The sequence below is a fragment of the Apaloderma vittatum genome, unplaced genomic scaffold (assembly GCF_000703405.1).
Source record: "Apaloderma vittatum isolate BGI_N311 unplaced genomic scaffold, ASM70340v1 scaffold6728, whole genome shotgun sequence".
NCBI lineage: Eukaryota > Metazoa > Chordata > Aves > Trogoniformes > Trogonidae > Apaloderma > Apaloderma vittatum.
Genome location: NW_009728943.1, coordinates 43,716 through 61,232, shown reverse-complemented (window position 1 = coordinate 61,232; position 17,517 = coordinate 43,716). Strand labels below are relative to the sequence as shown.

Genomic DNA, 17,517 nt, shown 5'->3' with positions numbered 1-17,517 from the left:
CCCTGGGTTTGAGGGTTTTGCCCCCCTAAGGTTTAGGGGTTTTGATCCCCGGTTGGTGGGATTTGCACCCCAAGGCTGGGGTTTTGCACCCCAGAGGTTGTTGGTTTTGCAATCCAGGGGTTGGGGTTTTTTCCAGCCAGCATTCCAACTCCGTCACTCCCCTAAGACCAGAGGACATCCCTGCATTTATGGTGTGGGTTTAACTTTGCCTTGAGTTTTACTGCTGTGATCATGCTTCGGTCCCTCCTCGCTCATCGGGAAGGTGGTTGCAACAGACCTGCTTTTGCTGGGGAAGAGAACGCGTTTCTGCTGGGGTGAGCAGAGCTCCCAAAGGGCAAACTGCTATGCTCCCTCACAATTCTGAGTTTGACGTTCTGTATTTTGGGGCAGAAACCATCAGCTTCGCAGAGCCAGGCTGGGAGCAGCTCCGTGGGATGGGATCCAGGAGCCTTGCAAGCTGGCATGAGCCCCTTGGACTCTGCTGCTGGGAAAAGCGTCACGCAGCCGGCTCATCAATACTGCTGAGCTGCTTCAAGCCAGCTGGCTGCCTTCAGCGGTCAGTTCTGAAGGTAAGGATCGCTTGTTTTGCTGGGTTTCCAGACCCGGGGCTGGTTAGCTGTCAGAAGGGTTGTAGGAGCTGTTCTGCACTGATTTGAGGGTGGAAAGAGACCATTCGCTCCCGGAGAACTGCTGTCCTTCAAATGGGAAAGTTGGATGGAGGAAGAAAGAGAGAGAAGGAAAATCAGTGCAAAAGCTCCCTTGCTGCGTTGCCTCCCCGAATGTTTTATGGGTGGAAGCATCCCCAGGAGTGTTCCTCCTCCTTTATCGCCGCACACCAGCTTGAGAGAGCAATGCACCGCTTGGCAAATTACTGAGCTGTCACAATCTCGATTTGTGGCAGAGGGGAGGAGGGAAATGTGTTGGGGGGTCCTGGGGCAGGTACAGTCCTTGTACAGCATTTGTACGCTGATTCATACTTGGTTTAGCAGAGGAGCAGAGACAGGCAACAAATACCTGTCCGTTTTTATTCCTCTAAGATTTTAAAGTGCAGTCAGCCTTGAGATCGCAGAGTTTGGTTTTTTCCTCCCCTGCCATCAAAGCATACCATTTAGCTATGGAATTAACCTTTTGCTTGGGATTTGTCTGCTGAAAAAATTAAGTCAAACTTTCTGTATATTGAAGGAAAAGTGCTGAAACAATGGAGTTGCTTCACTTAGGCAGACTGAAAGCGGAATCTAGCCCGTCAATTTTTGAAGGGAAGAAAAACTGTAATTTCCAAATAAGAACAATGAAAGCCCTAAGGCATCTGAGATCCCTGAAAAAACTGGGATGATCTCACGTTGTGGGACAACTAGGCATTTATCCCTTTGTTCTAAGAGGGCTCCTTACAGGAAAGGCTGAAAGATTGGTGTTAAAGAAAGGCACTATGCTATATCAGCAGCGTAGCCACACAAGCTGCTACAGCTCATAGATTTTTAAAGCTCCAGTACTTAAGCTGTGCAAGTACACCCCTGAGAAGGATGGTGAATCCTGCTTTTTCCTGATTTTTTCCACAGAGTTGTTATGATTGCAACATCCCTCACTTTTCTGTATTAACAAATCTCTAGATGGTTCGGGAGTAACATTTCTTAGCAAGACAAAAGTTGCTGGCTGCCCAGTCAGAGGCAAAAAGGATGAGAGGTATTAAAGTTTGGGCACTTGACTGTGACACAGACCATGGATGAGCTTCCAGAGACTTTCTGCCTGGAGATCCTTGAAAAGGAGCCAGGAGCTGCAGAACCCTGTTGTCTGCACCTTGAATTAGAGTTCAAACCTGAAGTTTCAAGCATCCGTCATCCCTTCTTTTTGTTGTTGGAGGAATCACAGATGTCACACGAGGACAGTCTTGTTTCCAGCCCCTCAGCCTGTCTTTGTGGTTAACAAAAACCAATTATTGCCAAAAGAGTGTTTCTCTAATATTTTGTGAGCATGGGCACATTTGCCTCCTGCATTTGTGCATCATTGTGTCCTGTTCCTGGATGTATCATGCATTAAGCAGCCTACTTAATGTCTTCCACTTGAAAAGACTCCTTAACCCAGGCAGGTGGGAAAGGAGGTACTCGAGTAGCACAGAGAGCTTGCTAAGATGAACTGTGTCCTACTTCTACATAAAGTTTGAATGCAGCACATGTTGTGGATCAGTACCAGAGCAACACTGTGTAAGTAATGATCTGCTTTAATTAGAGTTGTACTAACACTGACACTTACTGAACAACCCCATGAGCACATTCTTTGCAGGAGATGTGACTTCAAAACCTTCTTGTTTTAGTGTTATATCTAAAAACCCCCAAATCTGGAATTCTCATCTATTCAAGACCATATACCAAAAGTTTGACACTGATCTTTTTTAAGTCTTAAGGCCTAATTTTTTAAACCTTGAAATTTGGCATTGATTTTTTAAAAGGATTAATATTTCACTAAACCTGATCCTTGCTGTTTGTGTCTTGGAAGCCTATATTCATGCTGCATGCTTTTCTGGGAGAACGTAGGGGTGACTGGGTGTTGTTCATGTGCTTAAACTGGTTAGGGGTCAACTCGAAATCAGGAGACTCTTTCCAGACCTTGCTAAGCCCCTGGAGGTGTGAGGACACCAGCATCTCCCAGCAGATGTGGGAGATGCCAGTTGACCAGATGAGCTGGAAGATGGACATGGACCATGTAAAGGACTTTGCAGTGGCAGGTGCAGTGGCGGTTTCAGCAGCTCGGCTGCCTGTGTGACACACACTGTCACCACGTGGGTTTGCCAGGCAGCAGCCTCTGTGCAGACCACAGAGGGAGGAGAAGGGACTGAACAGTTTTTCTGCCAGTAAGTGTGGTTGCACTGAAATCGAACTATTCCACAGGAGCTTGTCTGGTTTGATGACATCCACAGCGGGGTTGTTAGAAAGAATGGCACGGATTATCCTCTTTCCTGTCAATAATGTGAAACACGATTTTTTGGTTTATTTTTATGGGGTGTTATCAGGATGTGAAACATTGTCCAAGGAACATTTTCTTTGAGATACCCTGTAGACCTTCAGCACTGCCTGCTGAGGGACCTGCTGCAGAGCTTGATGTCCAACCCTCCTGTTTGTTCTCAGCACTGGAGGAGCAGGAGAGCTTCAGGTCTCAGCCAGCATGTCCCAGCTCTGGTGAGGAGGGGCAGAGGAGGAGCTTTCCTTCCTGATTTTTTCTAGAGAGCTCTACTTATTTCTTGATTTAGGTTTTTTTTTAGTTTTTTTTTTAACTTGAAAGAAAAGAAACTATTAAAACCGTAAAGTAAGTAAAAGTCAGGTTAGGGAGCTGAGAATTTTGAAGGATGAATGCATGCATGCAATAGATAATTATGTCCAAGGAAAAGGTCAGTGTTGCTTTTAGAAAAGGTAGCCCAGCCTCACAATCATACGGAAGAAGTCAGCAAATACGTGGATGAGAAGCACCCTGTTGGTGTAGTCTGTCTGGATTTCTGAAAGGTTTTCATTATGGTTCCTCATGGTGAGGGCTTTTAAGGAAACTTGATAGTCCTGAGTTGAGAACGAAGTTAGTTGTGTGAATAAATTCTGGTCTAGAAGGTAAAAAGCAGGGGGGGAGTGGAGAGTGAGTTACCTTGTGGAAGACTCACAGAATCATAAAATGTTTGGGGTTGGAAGGGACCTCTAGAGATCATCCAGTCCAACCCCTCTGCAAGGCAGGATCAAGAAGTCAGCAATGCGTTTTACAGGGGCTGCAGATACGTGGGGTTCAATAAGTCGCTACTGGAAATAACACGAATTGTGAAGTGATATTTGCAGGTGAAAAAAAGTTTAATCAGGGTATGAAGGGTAAGGCCTGAATTACAGAAAAGCTTTTGTGAGGCTGTGAGCATTAAAACTGAAGACATTCAACTGTGAAGCGATGGAGTTTGAGGAAGAAGGAGAGAACTTAATTTCCTTGTTTGATCCTATTTTCCTATTTAAGAGCTGACTGTCACTGCTCAGGAATGAGATCGTTGGATGGCGATAGACAGTCCTGCGGAAAGGTCAGCTTGGTGCTAAGTGCCAATCAAAAGCAGCAAACCACGTTAGGGGTTGTTAGGCAAGGGAAGCAGGACCAACCCGAGAACATCATTATGCCCTTATAAAAATCCACAGTGCATTTACCTCTTAGAAATTGTTAGCAGTTTTGGTCCATCTCAGAGGCTCAGAAGAGCAGGAGGATACAAGAGCTATGAGGATAATTAAGGGACTTGAACATCTCTCCTGTGAAGAGAGCCTGAGGGACCTGGGGCTGTTCAGCCTTGAAAGGAGACGGCTGAGAGGGGACCTTATTAATGTATAGAAATATCTGAGGGGTGGGGGTCAAGGGGAAGGGGATAATCTCTTCTCAGTGGTGCCCAGCAATAGAAATAATGGGTTTCAGTTAGAACATAGGAAGTTCCACCTCAACACGAGGAGAATCTCCTTTGCTGTGCAGGTGCCAGAGCCCTGGCCCAGGCTGCCCAGAGAGGGGGTGGAGTCTCCTGCTCTGGAGACTTTCAAACCCACCTGGACGCGTTCCTGTGTGGCTGCCCTGGGGGATCTTGCTCTGGCAGGGGTTGGACTGGGTGATCTCTAGAGGTTCCTTCCAACCATGAACGTTCTATGATTCTATGAGGGATGCCCAGGAGTCCTCAGTCGCTTCTGTACGAGGAACGAGCGACTTGGCAAAGGCTCTTCAGCCTGACCAAGTGATGACAAGGGGGCCGAGGGTTGTGACAGAGATTAAAGAGCCCACCAGTGGTGTTGAGAGAATCAGTGGGGATTGCTTGTGCGACGTCTCTTCCAACACGGGGACCAGCGAGTATCACGTGAAACTAGCTGGTGGTAGGCTTACAACAAATAAGAGGAGGTGTTTCTTTGCGCAGCACATAGCCGAGCTCTGGAAATTGTTCCTGTAGGAGGTCACGGATGCTAAAATTTTCCATATGCCAAAGGTGAAGCAGGACAACTTCATGTCCTCAAAACTACCTTGAGAGATAGTCCTGGTTTGAGGGCACCAGGATAAAAGTCTTTCCCAGATCTCCTGGCCCAGGGGCCAATCACAGTGGGGAAGAAGGGGCAGCTGTGCCTATGGGGAGGAGGGGATGGGTCAGGTGACCCACATGGACCAGTCACGGTGTTCCTTCCCCTGGGGCTCAATATATAAGAGCCCTGGGGCACTTTGTGTCTGGTGTCTCAGAAGGACTGTGTTGGTTCTTCATCATCTTTCCCTGGGCTGATGGTGTTCCTGTTTCGACACTACAGAGGAGCACTGCTTGTCAGGACCGTTGTCTTGCCCTGCCCTGCACCCCAGGTGGGAGAGACACAGCTCATTTTTTAGGTTTTTTTGGACTCTCCTTGGGACTCTGCACTCAGCTGCTCCTGTCTGCTGCCAAGTCTAGTCTGGGGCTTTTTCATTGTTTTTGGTTTGGTTTTTTTTTCCTTGGGGCCTTGTTGTCATCTGAAGCTGTGGGCACTGTACTAACATATTCTTTCTTATTTTTAAGCATATTTTCAAACTTCTATATATCTGTGTATAGTTTGCTATCTTTGATATTATTGTTAGAATTATTCTCTTTTTCATTAAGCTGGTTGGTTTTCAACCTCACAGTCTCTCTCCCTAGTTCCCCGGTTATCCTCCCCTGGGAGGGTGGTGGTGGGTTCATAAAGACAATTTTTCTAAGTTTAGTAGCTGGCCCAGCCCTAAACTTTGGCAAGAGGAAGGGAAAACAGACATTGGGGAAGTTTTACCATGTGCTGCCTTGTTCTTATAATTCTCCTAGGGCAAAGCTTGGCCACTGTCAGATGAGGTGTGTTGGACTGCTTGGACATTTATCTTGACCCGTTCTCATGCCGTGCTTTGTAGTGATGCCCTGGGGATGTGAGGGTGACGTGAGGGTACTGTGGAAGCACAACTCAGTCACAAGAGAAGCAGTGGTCTTCAAATTTAACTATTTGATGTCTAGAAATATTTGTATAATTTTCTTTTCCCCACGAGTTTTCCCTGTGTGTTCCTATTAGCCATATCAGTGAATTTTATACTGCTGGATTTTTTGCAGCACATCATTTCCCGCCCTCCCAGGTACCTAGGGCACCACTTAAAGTCTGGGAACTGAGCTGTGGACACAAGCATGTGAATTTCCTTGACTGAAAAGTCCCCCTTTCTGGAGTTGGGAGCATCCTCTCCCAGCTGGATGCAGAAGGGGACATGAATCTGAGGTCACTGCTGCACCTGAGATGCTTCAACTACTTGCATTAAGGTCCCTGTTGGTCCGTGGCAGCTCTGCATGTCCATGGAGGCTGTAGGATGGAGCTGCCTACCATGGTAGTAAAAAAGGTTTAACTTCAGAGCCTGTGAAAATAGCAGGACAACCCAGGGCAGAGCATGGGCTGAATAGTGGGGTTATGAGAGCAGCCAGCCTCGGTAAGAGGCATCACCCAGTCTGTGGGTGGTAAAAAGGATAATGAGGATATAGAATCATAGGATGGTTTTGGTTGGAAGGGACCTTAATGATTATCTAGTTCCAACACCCATATTTTGTGGACATGGCACATGGCTCAGTGGGGTTTAGCAGAACTGCTTCCATTTTAGATTTCAGTCTCTTGCTTGTTCTCCCTTGGCTCTCAGTACATTTCTTTTTGTTTTCTTGGTTGTGGTTTTTTTTTTGTTATTGAGTTTGTTGGTTGTGGGGTTTTTCTTTAGTTGGTTTTGTATCATGCTTTACCTCATGATGCCTTTTTGTTCCCAGGATGGTTTTGAATGAAGAACTTCAGCCAATGCTGCACATTTATCTTCACCTTCATGATTTCAGACACTTCTAACGGACTGATAACCATGGGACAGTGATGGCACAGACACAGCAGGGTGTGTGGATTTTTCTTGAAGCCGACGAAGTATACATTATTTCTGTACTTCCTTTCATAGACTTGTCACGTGTATCAAAGTCCTCATTTATTTCTTTTCCACTCTTTTTCAGATTTTAACAGTGGGAAGATGCTGACTGACAAAAACGAATCTTGGCTCTCGAACTTCTCCTCTGCTGCCTCCTCCTTTGTGAGAGGAGGTGGCAACTGGGCTGAGATCGGTCTCCAGGAGGTGGTCATCGGGCTGGTACTGACCCTCATTGACTTGATCACACTCTTGGGAAATACTGTAGTCTTCATCTGCCCTGTGGTGGAAAAGAGGCTGCGCACCGTCACCTACATGTTTATCATGTCCTTAGCCATGGCTGACTTCCTCGTAGCTTGCCTGGTCATGCCCTTTAGGTAAGAAGTGCTTGTAAGGTCAGTGATTATATAGCCTGTGCTTCTGTGCCTCAGTTTCCCCATCCTTCTTATGAGTCCCCTTATAATGAATGGAGAGAGACTTCCCAAGGGTAATTCTCCTGTCGGCTGTGTGGGGACCCTGGTCTGAACTAGATATCCAGCTTTTCAGTTGGCTCCAGTGGGATGAGTTGACTCTTCCAGGACTAGCCCAGTGTGGCATGCAGGGCCAGCCTGCTTGCCAGGTGATTCTGCACGCTGAGTGTTTGGGAGTTGTGAGATGAGGACTGGCCCTGGTGCATCAGCATGAAGTGCAATGACTGCATCGATCCTGCTGGTGTTTTGAAGGTAGAGCAAATCACAGCGCGTATTTTTTCCCTTGCTTTTCTTAGCCAAGAGTGACTATTGAAATCAGTGTAGTTAAATTCTGTGCTTTTGGTTTTATGCTTCTTTAACCTTATATTTTGTTTTCTGGTAGTGGGAGGGAGATGTAAAGAAGTTCCTCAGTAGCATAAGAAAACAGATGATTTCCTACTACTGAAGTTGAAAGGCTATCGCATAGATGTTATTCTTCATATTCTTGGTAAAGCATGGAATTTTGACTGTTACTTCTGGTTCAAACAGCATACCTGAGGAAGGAAAATAATTTTTGCCAAATAAATCCTTTGCCTGCATAAACAGGCTAGAAGAATTGCAGTCTGCAGTGGGCTAACAAATGGCTCTGGTTGTCTTGTGCTGGAAAATAATGGTCTTAGGTTTGTGTAAAGCAGGGGGGCTGCACCCCATTTAGTGTTCCTGGAGTAACAGCTGAACTCTTTTCAAATTCCGTGCTTCAGTTCTCACAGGGCTGCCTACGCTTTTGAATTCGGCACTGAAAAGATATTTTCCCAACAAGCAATTACAAACTGAGTTTTGAGTGTCAGGTGGAAAAAAACACAAAACAAAAACCAAACCAAAACAACAGTTAATGATGCCCTTTATAAAACATTGCTGCCAGTTTAAATTCTAAGCTTGGTGAATTTTTAAGTTAAGATTCGGGAATGATCCATCTGTATTCACCTGTCTCTCCTCTCCACCTGGTGCTACAAATATCTGCCTCAGGGCTTGGGTTGCAGCTTAGCTGATGACGATTTAACCTCTCCTACCCTACTAAAATGGGTGGGAATGAGGGTAACGACTCAACCTGGAGATTTGCCGAGCTGGCAGTGGGAGTTTTGTTCTGTGATGGAGAAAGATGGGATTTTGGAAGACAGGGTTGGCAAAGGTCTCCAGGTTGGCTGGCCTTGTTCCCTGCGGATTGTCAGCAGCTCTGAGCAGGTGTGTCGATGAGGACCTGACCCATGTGGCTGCAGCAGCCTGGTTATCTCTTTCCTTCCCAATTTGCAACTACCAGGCTAAACTGGGCTGCACCTGGTGATGGTGGGGTCTGCAAGGCCCAGGCTGGGTTTGCCTGTAAAATAATGTGATTCCCCCTGCCTAGAGAGGATGCAGAAACGATCCATGTGCTCCAACCAACGGCAGCACCCGCTGATTTTCCTGAAGAGAAACTCTGATGTCTCCCACTGCATGGACGAGGTCACTGCAATGACACACAGCAGACTGTTTCAGCCTCCTAAAAATTGTGTCAGACACCAAAGCAACAATCTTTCTACTATGTGGCATTTCCCTGGGCTGTTTTTATCCCTTTCCATGTTCTTGTTAAGCCCAGAGATGAGAGGTTTTCATCCCAGACCAACCTGGATGTTTCAAGGGCTCCTCTCTGGGAGCGTGCAGCATCACCTGCTCTTCCACCCACTCCAAACACCCCTCCAGGACATCACCTACTCCATTGCCCCAATCTTATTCCCGAATGGCAGCATCCCATTTGCTCAAAGAAAACAAAAGTTGAACAATTCCTGCTTTGCAGTGAGTTCCAGCTGATAATCTCTACAGCTGCTTCCTCTCTTTTTTTTTTTTTTTTTTTTTTTTACCTGTTGTCTTGATGACTCCTTCAGTGTCTCCAAATTCTGCTTGTGCTTGGCAGTATCCGTCCTTGATTTGTTTTCTTCTAAGTGGATTTTGGGCATTTGTAGTTACCCAGCATTCCTCATTACTTCTACCTCCCACCTACTGGCATGATATTTGCAATCTGGGTGATGGGAGGGAGCAGTAGCAAAGAGCAAAGACAGGTGGGTGTCTTGCCAGATGTAATTTCCCTTGTAAGACTGGTGGCATCCCCCATAAATAGAGTCAGACTTCCTCCTTGGCAAGGGGAAAAAGGGGACTTGGCACCAGGCTTTGTTCAGATAAGAATGCAAAGGAGAAGGAAACTGGATAATTCCTACTTCTAGGCTCCCAGGAAAGCACAGAAGGAATGAGGAGCAAATAAAAATGTTTCATTAGGAAATCTGTGACTTCTCATGCTCAACAGGAAAGGAAAAGACGGGCACAACAGGGATGAGGAGGAGACCACAGCTGTGAAGGGGAGAGAAAGGGTCACAGAATCACAGAATGGTTTAGGTTGGAAGGGACCTTTGAAGGTCATCTAGTCCAATCCACTGCAGTGAGCAGGGACATCCTCAGGTTGCTCAGAGCCCTGTCCAACCTGGCCTTGAAGGCTTTCAGGGATGGGGCTTCTACCACCTCTCTGGGCAAACTGCTCCAGTGTTTCACCACCCTCCGTGTACAAACTTTCTTCCTTGTGTCTAGTCTGAATCTGCCCTCTCAGCTGAAAACCATCACCCCTTGTCCTATCAAAGGGTGGTAGAAGCCATTACAAGGGGAGGAAAGATTTCCATGAAAACCAATGGCTTCGCTATGCAGCCAAGGAGAAAATAGCCCACCTGGGGAGGGATGTCTTATTTAACAACAACAAAAAAAATTATCAAGGGAACAAAGAGCAGAGCATGAACGGTGCTTTGTGCCCTTCCTGAATGTCCTGGTGTTGTCTGGTGTGAAGACGTGCTGGCTTCCGGTGGGCCATTAGGTGAGAAATGGAGCCCACCAGCTCTAGCGAGTGTTGTCCAGCCCTGTTGATGGGCTGACTGTCACTTCTCATCTTTCTCACCATCTTGGCTTCGTATCTATGCGGCGCTTTTGAATTGCAGTTTTCTTCTCAGTTGGCATGTTAGCACGTGACAAAGAGAAGGGAAAGAAACGATCCTGAGAGCCAGTTTGGCTCAGAAAAATCTAATAGAAAGGAAAAACAAGGTTGTCACCCAGTACCTTAATTTGTAACAATCAGACTTCTGTTTTGTTCCAGATTTGGCTGGTTTGCAGGAGGGATTTAGCTTAGCTTGTTGCCTGCGTACTCCAGCCAGCCGAGTCATTTCCAGGCTGAATATTTCCAGCTACTCTTTTATTTTACAAACATAACTGAAACACAGAGGTGACGTCACTTCTGCTCATACTGTGTGTTTCTTTGGGCTTTTATTATTCCTTTTTAACCAGCATTGTTTTCCAAGCCTCAGTGACCTTTTACATTAGAGAAGAGGGGAGCAGGTACCCACTGCCCTGTGCTGTGAGAACATCTGCATCCCACCAGACGTGTCCTGATGGGAGCTAGGTACCTGCTCAGCTGGGATTTGTGTGCAGGGATGTTCGTGAGAGCAGCATGGTCTACTTCTGGAAGGCCACGGCGTTCACACTACAGGCTTCGCAGCATCCCTGAGGGGAAGGAGGGCTTCTGAGGAGTGTCATCAAGGCACCCAAGTCCATTACTGGACAAGCACTTCAACTTCTATACATCTCATTTCCTCATTGAAAAAGAGCTGTGAAATATTTCCATGTGTGTGCAGTGGGACCCTCCCTGGTGCCCATGTGAAGGCCACAGTGGTGTAGAGACAGCTTCTGGCATAGATTTGCATTTGCTTGAATTTCCGTGTGGTGTCCCACATAACAAAAAGCTGCCAAAGGCTGGGGCCCTTCAGCAGTGCTGTACCCACCCACAGCAGTTGTTGTGCTCTAGAATAACCTTCGCAAGTTTTAATGAATTGTTGCTACATAGATGCAGAGCAGGTGTTGGTCTCCTCTGACAAAAAGTTGACTCTTTCCACCCTTGTCAGATGGCAGAGCCCACCTGAGTGCACCGCAGGACAGCAGCCCTATTTTCCCTATATTTGACCAGCAAGCTGTGAACCATAGAATGGGTTGGGTTGGAAAGGACCGTAAAGATCATCAAGTTCCAACCCTGCTCAAAGCCCTGTCCGACCTGGCCCTCAACAGACTGAAGAATATCCTTTCAAGTTACAGGATAATTAAAGCTTTGCAGGGCCAGGCAGTCACTCAGCCTTTCAAATTTACACACAGTGGTTATTTCAGCAGCACCCCAGGAGCTGCAGAAAGCTGGTGAACGAAAGGGAAAGCAAATGACATCTAACTGAATGCTACAGAAACGTGCATCAGCCTTCTTACAGCTGCCATATGTTCCTTCCTTCGCTGCTCGCCTCTCACAGGCTCCTCTTGACTTTATTAGAAATAATTTTGGTATGAGGTCTGCTTTTTGCTGGTGCATTTACCTCACTGAGGCATTTGTGAGCTGCATACACACAAGCCACATAGGCTCCTTCTTAGGATTTTTGGTGGTTTTTTTATATAACCAAGAGTTGAAGGATGAGACCAGATGAAAAGTGAGTTTCTTGGAGGAGGGGGCATCTTCAGTGCTCCAGGAACTTGGGAGAAATCATAAAAGACTGTGCTGCATAGGGCACTGGGAAAAGTTGGCAGACATAGATTTGGGGAGCTTTGGGGGAGGCAAAACACCTCTCTCAAGGCACTTGCTTAAAAGAGAGTGCAGGCAAGACACATAAGTTTGGTCTTCTTCAGACACACCCCACCTGTGGGTTATTGCCTTGGGTTGCACTTGAGGATGAACACTCACTGAGGTGCACACCTGTCTTCAGCGTTAAATTATGATGTAACCTCAGTGCAGTCTTGAAGAAAAGCATGAAACTAATCCTTCCAGCTCTGATTTCTCCCTGTTTTCTCTTGCAGTATCATTTACGAGGTGACAGGGATGTGGTTGTTTGGGAAGCTGTTCTGCAAAGTCTGGATCTCCTTTGATGTCATGTTCTGCACGGCATCCATTGTCACGTTGTGCTTCATTAGCCTGGACAGATACTGCTCCGTGGTGACCCCGTACCACTATTCAAGAAGGATGTCCCGTGGCAGGTGAGTGAAGCTGCTCCTCACCTTGGGTCCCTCCAAATTTTGACTTGGCCATGGCCTCTGTTGACTTGGGACCAAACAAACTATCGGCAGTTGCTGCCTAAAAGCCGAGCGATGCGGCTGAAGGATCTTCACACCATTTAAAACTTTGCAGAAAATTTTTAATGTGGTGCAGGAGAGGAGAATGAAACCGAGCTGTTTTGATTGTGCTCCTGGGAAAGCACTTTTCTGAGCTAAGGATTGGTCACAAAATGAGATAGAAACCAGTGATGTGGGCTGACTTGTACTTATAACTTGTGCCCTTTGCAAGCATTCCATGGGGATTTCTTTCTCAGCACAAGAAGGACATGACCTGTTTAAATAGGTCTGGAGGAGGGTCACAAAAATGGTAAGAGGACTAGAGCACCTCTTGTATGAGAACAGGCTGAGAAAGTTGGGCTTGTTCAGCCTGGAGAAAGCTCCAGGGAGACCTTAACAGCAGCCTCCCAGTACCTGAAGGGGCTGCAGGAAAGCTGGGGAGGGACTCTATCAGGGAGTGTAGTGACAGAACGAGAGCTAACAGTTTCAAAATGAAAAAGGGTAACTTTAGATTAGATATTAGGAAGCAATTCTTCCCTGTGAGGATGGTGAGACACTGGAACAGGCTGCCCAGCAAAGTTGTGGAAGCCCCAGCCCCATAAACCTTCAAGTTTGGGTTGGACAGGGCTCTGAGCTACCTGATCTAGTTGAAGGTGTCTCTGCTCACTGCAGGGAGGGAATAGATAACATTTAAAGGAAAAAAATATGTAGAAAAATCTACATGCTGTTGTTTTAAATGTTAAGAAAAATCCTTTGTAAAACCTTTCCTCCTCATTTTTAGCCAGCTCTGAGCATCCCTTACCCTGACCTCAGTTCTGTAAAGCGAATAGCCAGTCATTGGAAATATTCATGTATGGACTTGTCGTACCCCGGCTTTTTCCCTTCTCCAAGCCCTGTGGGACTGCTGAGCAGTGACATCCCACACGGGTTACCATGGGGATTGAATCGTACTGGATGTTCTCGATTCAAAATTACTCAGACCCTCTCTCCCCTCCCTGTCTCTTTCCTTCTGCAGATGCATCGTGATGACCTGCATGGTCTGGGTATACTCCTCCCTCATTTCCTTCCTTCCTGTCATGCAAGGCTGGAACGAGATCCCCGGGGTGGACTTCGATGCCGGCAGAGAATGCATCTTTGTCACCAACTGGATTTTTGCCATCGTGGCTTCTGCTCTGGCATTTTTTGTCCCTTTCATGGTCATGTGCAGCATGTATTTCTTCATCTACCGAGCTTCGCGGCTCAAGGCCACTCGTATCATGTCTCAGACCCTGGAGATTCACTACCACCCCAACAGCAAGCGGCAGAACCACCTGCAGCTGGAGAACAAGGCCACGCGGACCATCAGCATTATCATTTCGGTCTTTGTGCTGTGCTGGCTGCCGTACTTTGTCCTGAACGTCTGGCTCGCTGCCAGAGGCACCGACTCCACCAGCACGGTCTTGGTTGACACTTTCAAGATCATCACTTGGTTAGGCTATTGTAACTCCACCATCAACCCAATGCTCTATGCTTTCCTGAACCGGGACTTCCAACGGGCCCTGAAGAAGCTGCTCATTTGCAGGCACAGGTCTCAGGTGGATATTGGAGAAGACATGGTTTCCATAGCCACCTTTTCCAAGACTGCTCCAGACCTCGAATATAGCATCACGGTGCCAGTGCCCAATGGTGCCCTGAAGGGCAAACCCAAGTAACAGCAATTCAGAGGCAGTTGCTGGAGGAGGTGGTGGTACGGAAAGTGCCAGAGCACATCTCAACGGAAAAATAATGGGTAGGAAAACAGGGGGAGAATGGGCTGGAATACTGCAGCTGGGGCATATGACAAAAAAATGCATTTCTTCATCTTCCACAGTTTTACAAGTGAGGAACTTTGCTATTTTAGGGGCAATTTGTTATATCTAATGGAGCTAACTCCTTCCTGGGTAATTATTTTTTTTAACAAGTGTTTCCTAAGACAAATTCAAACATCACGCTAGGGACAACAAAATCAGTATGATGACGTGAACTTATCTTTGTGTACATCCTGGAGTTCTACACTGTAACATGGGACAGCATTTCTTTCTTATCAAGCCACTGTAGCTCTCATCTTGCAGCTTACAAGTTCAACCAGTTTTACTAACTCCACGTGTGTCAATGTGTGTGTGGGAGTTGGCAAGACGGATGTGGGCAAAGAGCTGAGGTCGCTTCTTCACAAAGGCAGCACACGGTCCAGCAGCTTGTGCTCTCCCCTGCTTGGGCTGCTGCTCGGGGTTCAAACCCACTTGCTTCTGAAATACTAAGAAGTTCAGAGCTTTCCTGTTTCAGAGCTGGTGTTTAACACTAGCAGCAGGCAGGGACAGGTAGGAGAAATACTCTATGTGCATAGACAGGGTGGCTACTGTTTGTAAAACCCAAGACCATTGCTTCACCAGCTTCCTGTGAATTGTCTTTGAGTTTCCTTATTAATTCTGGAAGGCACTATCCTACGTGACAGACTCCAGATGAGCAAGACTTGCTGAAATATTTCTCTGCAACGCTGAGAGCACCGAACACCCAGGGAGCTCAAAGGGAGCTACAGGTGACCAAGACCAGCCAAAGAGAGGACGTGAAGAGGAATTATTACTTACTTTTGCAGACTGCACTGTGATATCTATTCCTTGATGCCATGAATGTAGCTATAGGATACTGCCGGACCACACAGCCATAAAAAAAAAGGTGAAAAATGGGAACAATTCTTTTTCCTGCCCCCAAGTGCTTGTCTGGACTTCAACCAGAATCAAGCAGCACCAGCTGTGGGCCATGGAGTACCTCACTAAAGGATCACCCTGGAAGGGCTGCACTGCACCTGAACGTCTCTGCAGCATCATGACAGTGGGTAAAAGCAGGAACTAAACTCCCAGGACGACAGCTTTTCTGTAGCAGGGTCACGTGAGGGCTGGTGACCCATCAGACCACAGCCATCGCTTCCCCCAGCACAGTTCTGGTGGGGTCTCATGCTGGTTTATGTGGGAGAGTCACTGCAGTCGGAGCCTGCTCTTAGACCAATCTTCTGTGGACACGAAACTCTTCAAGGATGCTTTCTAAAATAGCTTCTTCTGAGTGCTCAACCACCTACTTGGGAGAGGTAAGGCTTCTGCAGGCTGGGAAGCAGAGCAATTGCTGCAGAAAGATATCCAGGCTAACATTTAATGCTAAAATGACTGGAGTGAGGCACTCGGATGGGTGAAGAATGTCATTTTGTTAATAAATAAAAAGGAGGAGAGATTAGTGAAAGCCTTGACTTGTTCTGCTCTGCCAGCTCAAAGGTAGCCCAGCACTGTCCCTAGAAGTGTAGCAAAAAGCGAGTAGCTACTGCCTGGAGCCCCCTCAACTACTGAAGACACTGGTACAAGGGTCAGAAGTTCTCTCTCAAGAGCCTGGTAGAAGAAACAGCCCTGACCTGGGGTCCTGTCAAATGACTCTTCATGGCATGGGTTAGGTCTCCCAGCTCCTACAACTCCAGTAACACCACCAAAGGGGTAAGGGGAATAACTGCAACATCCTGCCCTTATTCAGGGGGGAAGCATCTAGGTCCTCTGAGTACGAAGGTGGATGGGGCAGGTTCTTGTTTCTGCCAACTGGTTCATTTTGATAAAGTGGGACAAGGAAATGTGCTTCAGGCCCAAGAGCTATAGCAGGGAGGGAGCTCAGGGACAGGCAACATCCTCTGCAAGAGCAGGCCAGGACCACAGTGCCACACAAAGCAGCAGAGCCCGAGACCAGAGCTCCTCTGTGCAGGGCTGTAAGCTGGCACCTGTCCTAGCCTCTGTGTTCAAGTGTTCCTCTGCAAAAAAAGCTGGCTGGAAGGTACACACCAATTTCCAAGGCCACGGAAGACGTGAGACAATCTGATAGCTGGTTTTTAGATGTTGATAAACATAAGAGAAGGCAAAAAACCCTTGTGTATGAGCCATCAGATGTTCCTACCACTGGGGCAGTCATATAAAGATTGGGATCTCACTGACAAGGTGGAAAGCTGCTGCTGTCATCCGCACAGAGCTGAGAGAAACCTGTCTTCATTGCTTTCCCTTCCAGGATGCAAGCATAGAGTAAATGCACATTAGAGCAAAGGCCTTCATTCTTTCAGCCATTTGGTATGAGTTGACTGAAGAACGTGGTCCAGCAAAAGAAGGCGGATGGAACAGGGAAGCGTACTATAAGTAAAGCCTGACTTAACAAAGGAAAAGCTCTGGGTAGGCTGGTTCTGAAGAGCTAGTAAAATAGTCCTGGAGCTGACGGGTGTTGAAGCCCAGGTGGATGCTTCATTGTAGAGAAGGGTCCTCTTCTCCCACTGCTAGGGCAGGGCAAGTGGAGCTGCCAGAGGCAGGGAAATGAGTGTTTGCACGCAAGACCAGAATTCAGAGAAAACTCCTCTGGTTGGGCAGAAGACTTTCTTGGTCAAAACCTGTAGCAAAGAGGAGCAAAGACAAGGACAACCCACTCCAGCACCCAGTGCTAAGAGAAGCAAAGACTCACTGATGCGGACAGGTAAGAGCTAAGCATGGCCAGGTGCTTTTGTGGCTGGGCATGCACCACACAGGGCAGGATTTGTACACACCTTTCAGGACAAGTGTAATATCCCAGGATACGTAGACACACCCAGAACAAAGACATGTGCCATTTTTGGTACTGAAATGCTGCAGGGCGCTTCGAGTCGGCAGCTACTTCCATCCAGCACAGACAGAGGAAGTTAAAAATATCTTATTCTTCATTTCCTGTGCTGCATCTGTAATCACTGGACTGGCAGGGAAGCTAGAGAGCCTTCAGATGTGGCCACTTACAGCTGATGCTACCAGGGAACTCCAAGGGAAGAGGGCACACTTATCTGTTTTAACCCAGCTAAACTTGATAAAAGTTCTGTTTCTGACCAAATATTCATGGCAGAATTCTGGCTTCAACCAGACAAGCCAGTATGTAGGAGAGTTATCCGAAAGCACAAGGAAAACAATCTCTGTAATCTACTTTTGCCTTATCATAAAGCTGCAGTTGGCTTAATCACTAG

The 17,517-nt window shown here is 47.0% G+C and overlaps 1 protein-coding gene across 1 annotated transcript; it reads left to right on the top strand.

Moving 5' to 3' along the window:
- Nucleotides 1–4,645: 4,645 nt before the first annotated feature.
- LOC104277585 (histamine H2 receptor-like) lies at nucleotides 4,646–14,191 on the top strand. The gene is made up of 4 exons (XM_009874255.1): nucleotides 4,646–4,859; nucleotides 6,992–7,280; nucleotides 12,249–12,425; nucleotides 13,516–14,191. Exons 1-4 carry the CDS (start codon nucleotides 4,646–4,648, stop codon nucleotides 14,189–14,191), a joined length of 1,356 nt encoding a protein of 451 aa, XP_009872557.1.
- The last annotated feature ends 3,326 nt before the right edge of the window (nucleotides 14,192–17,517 follow it).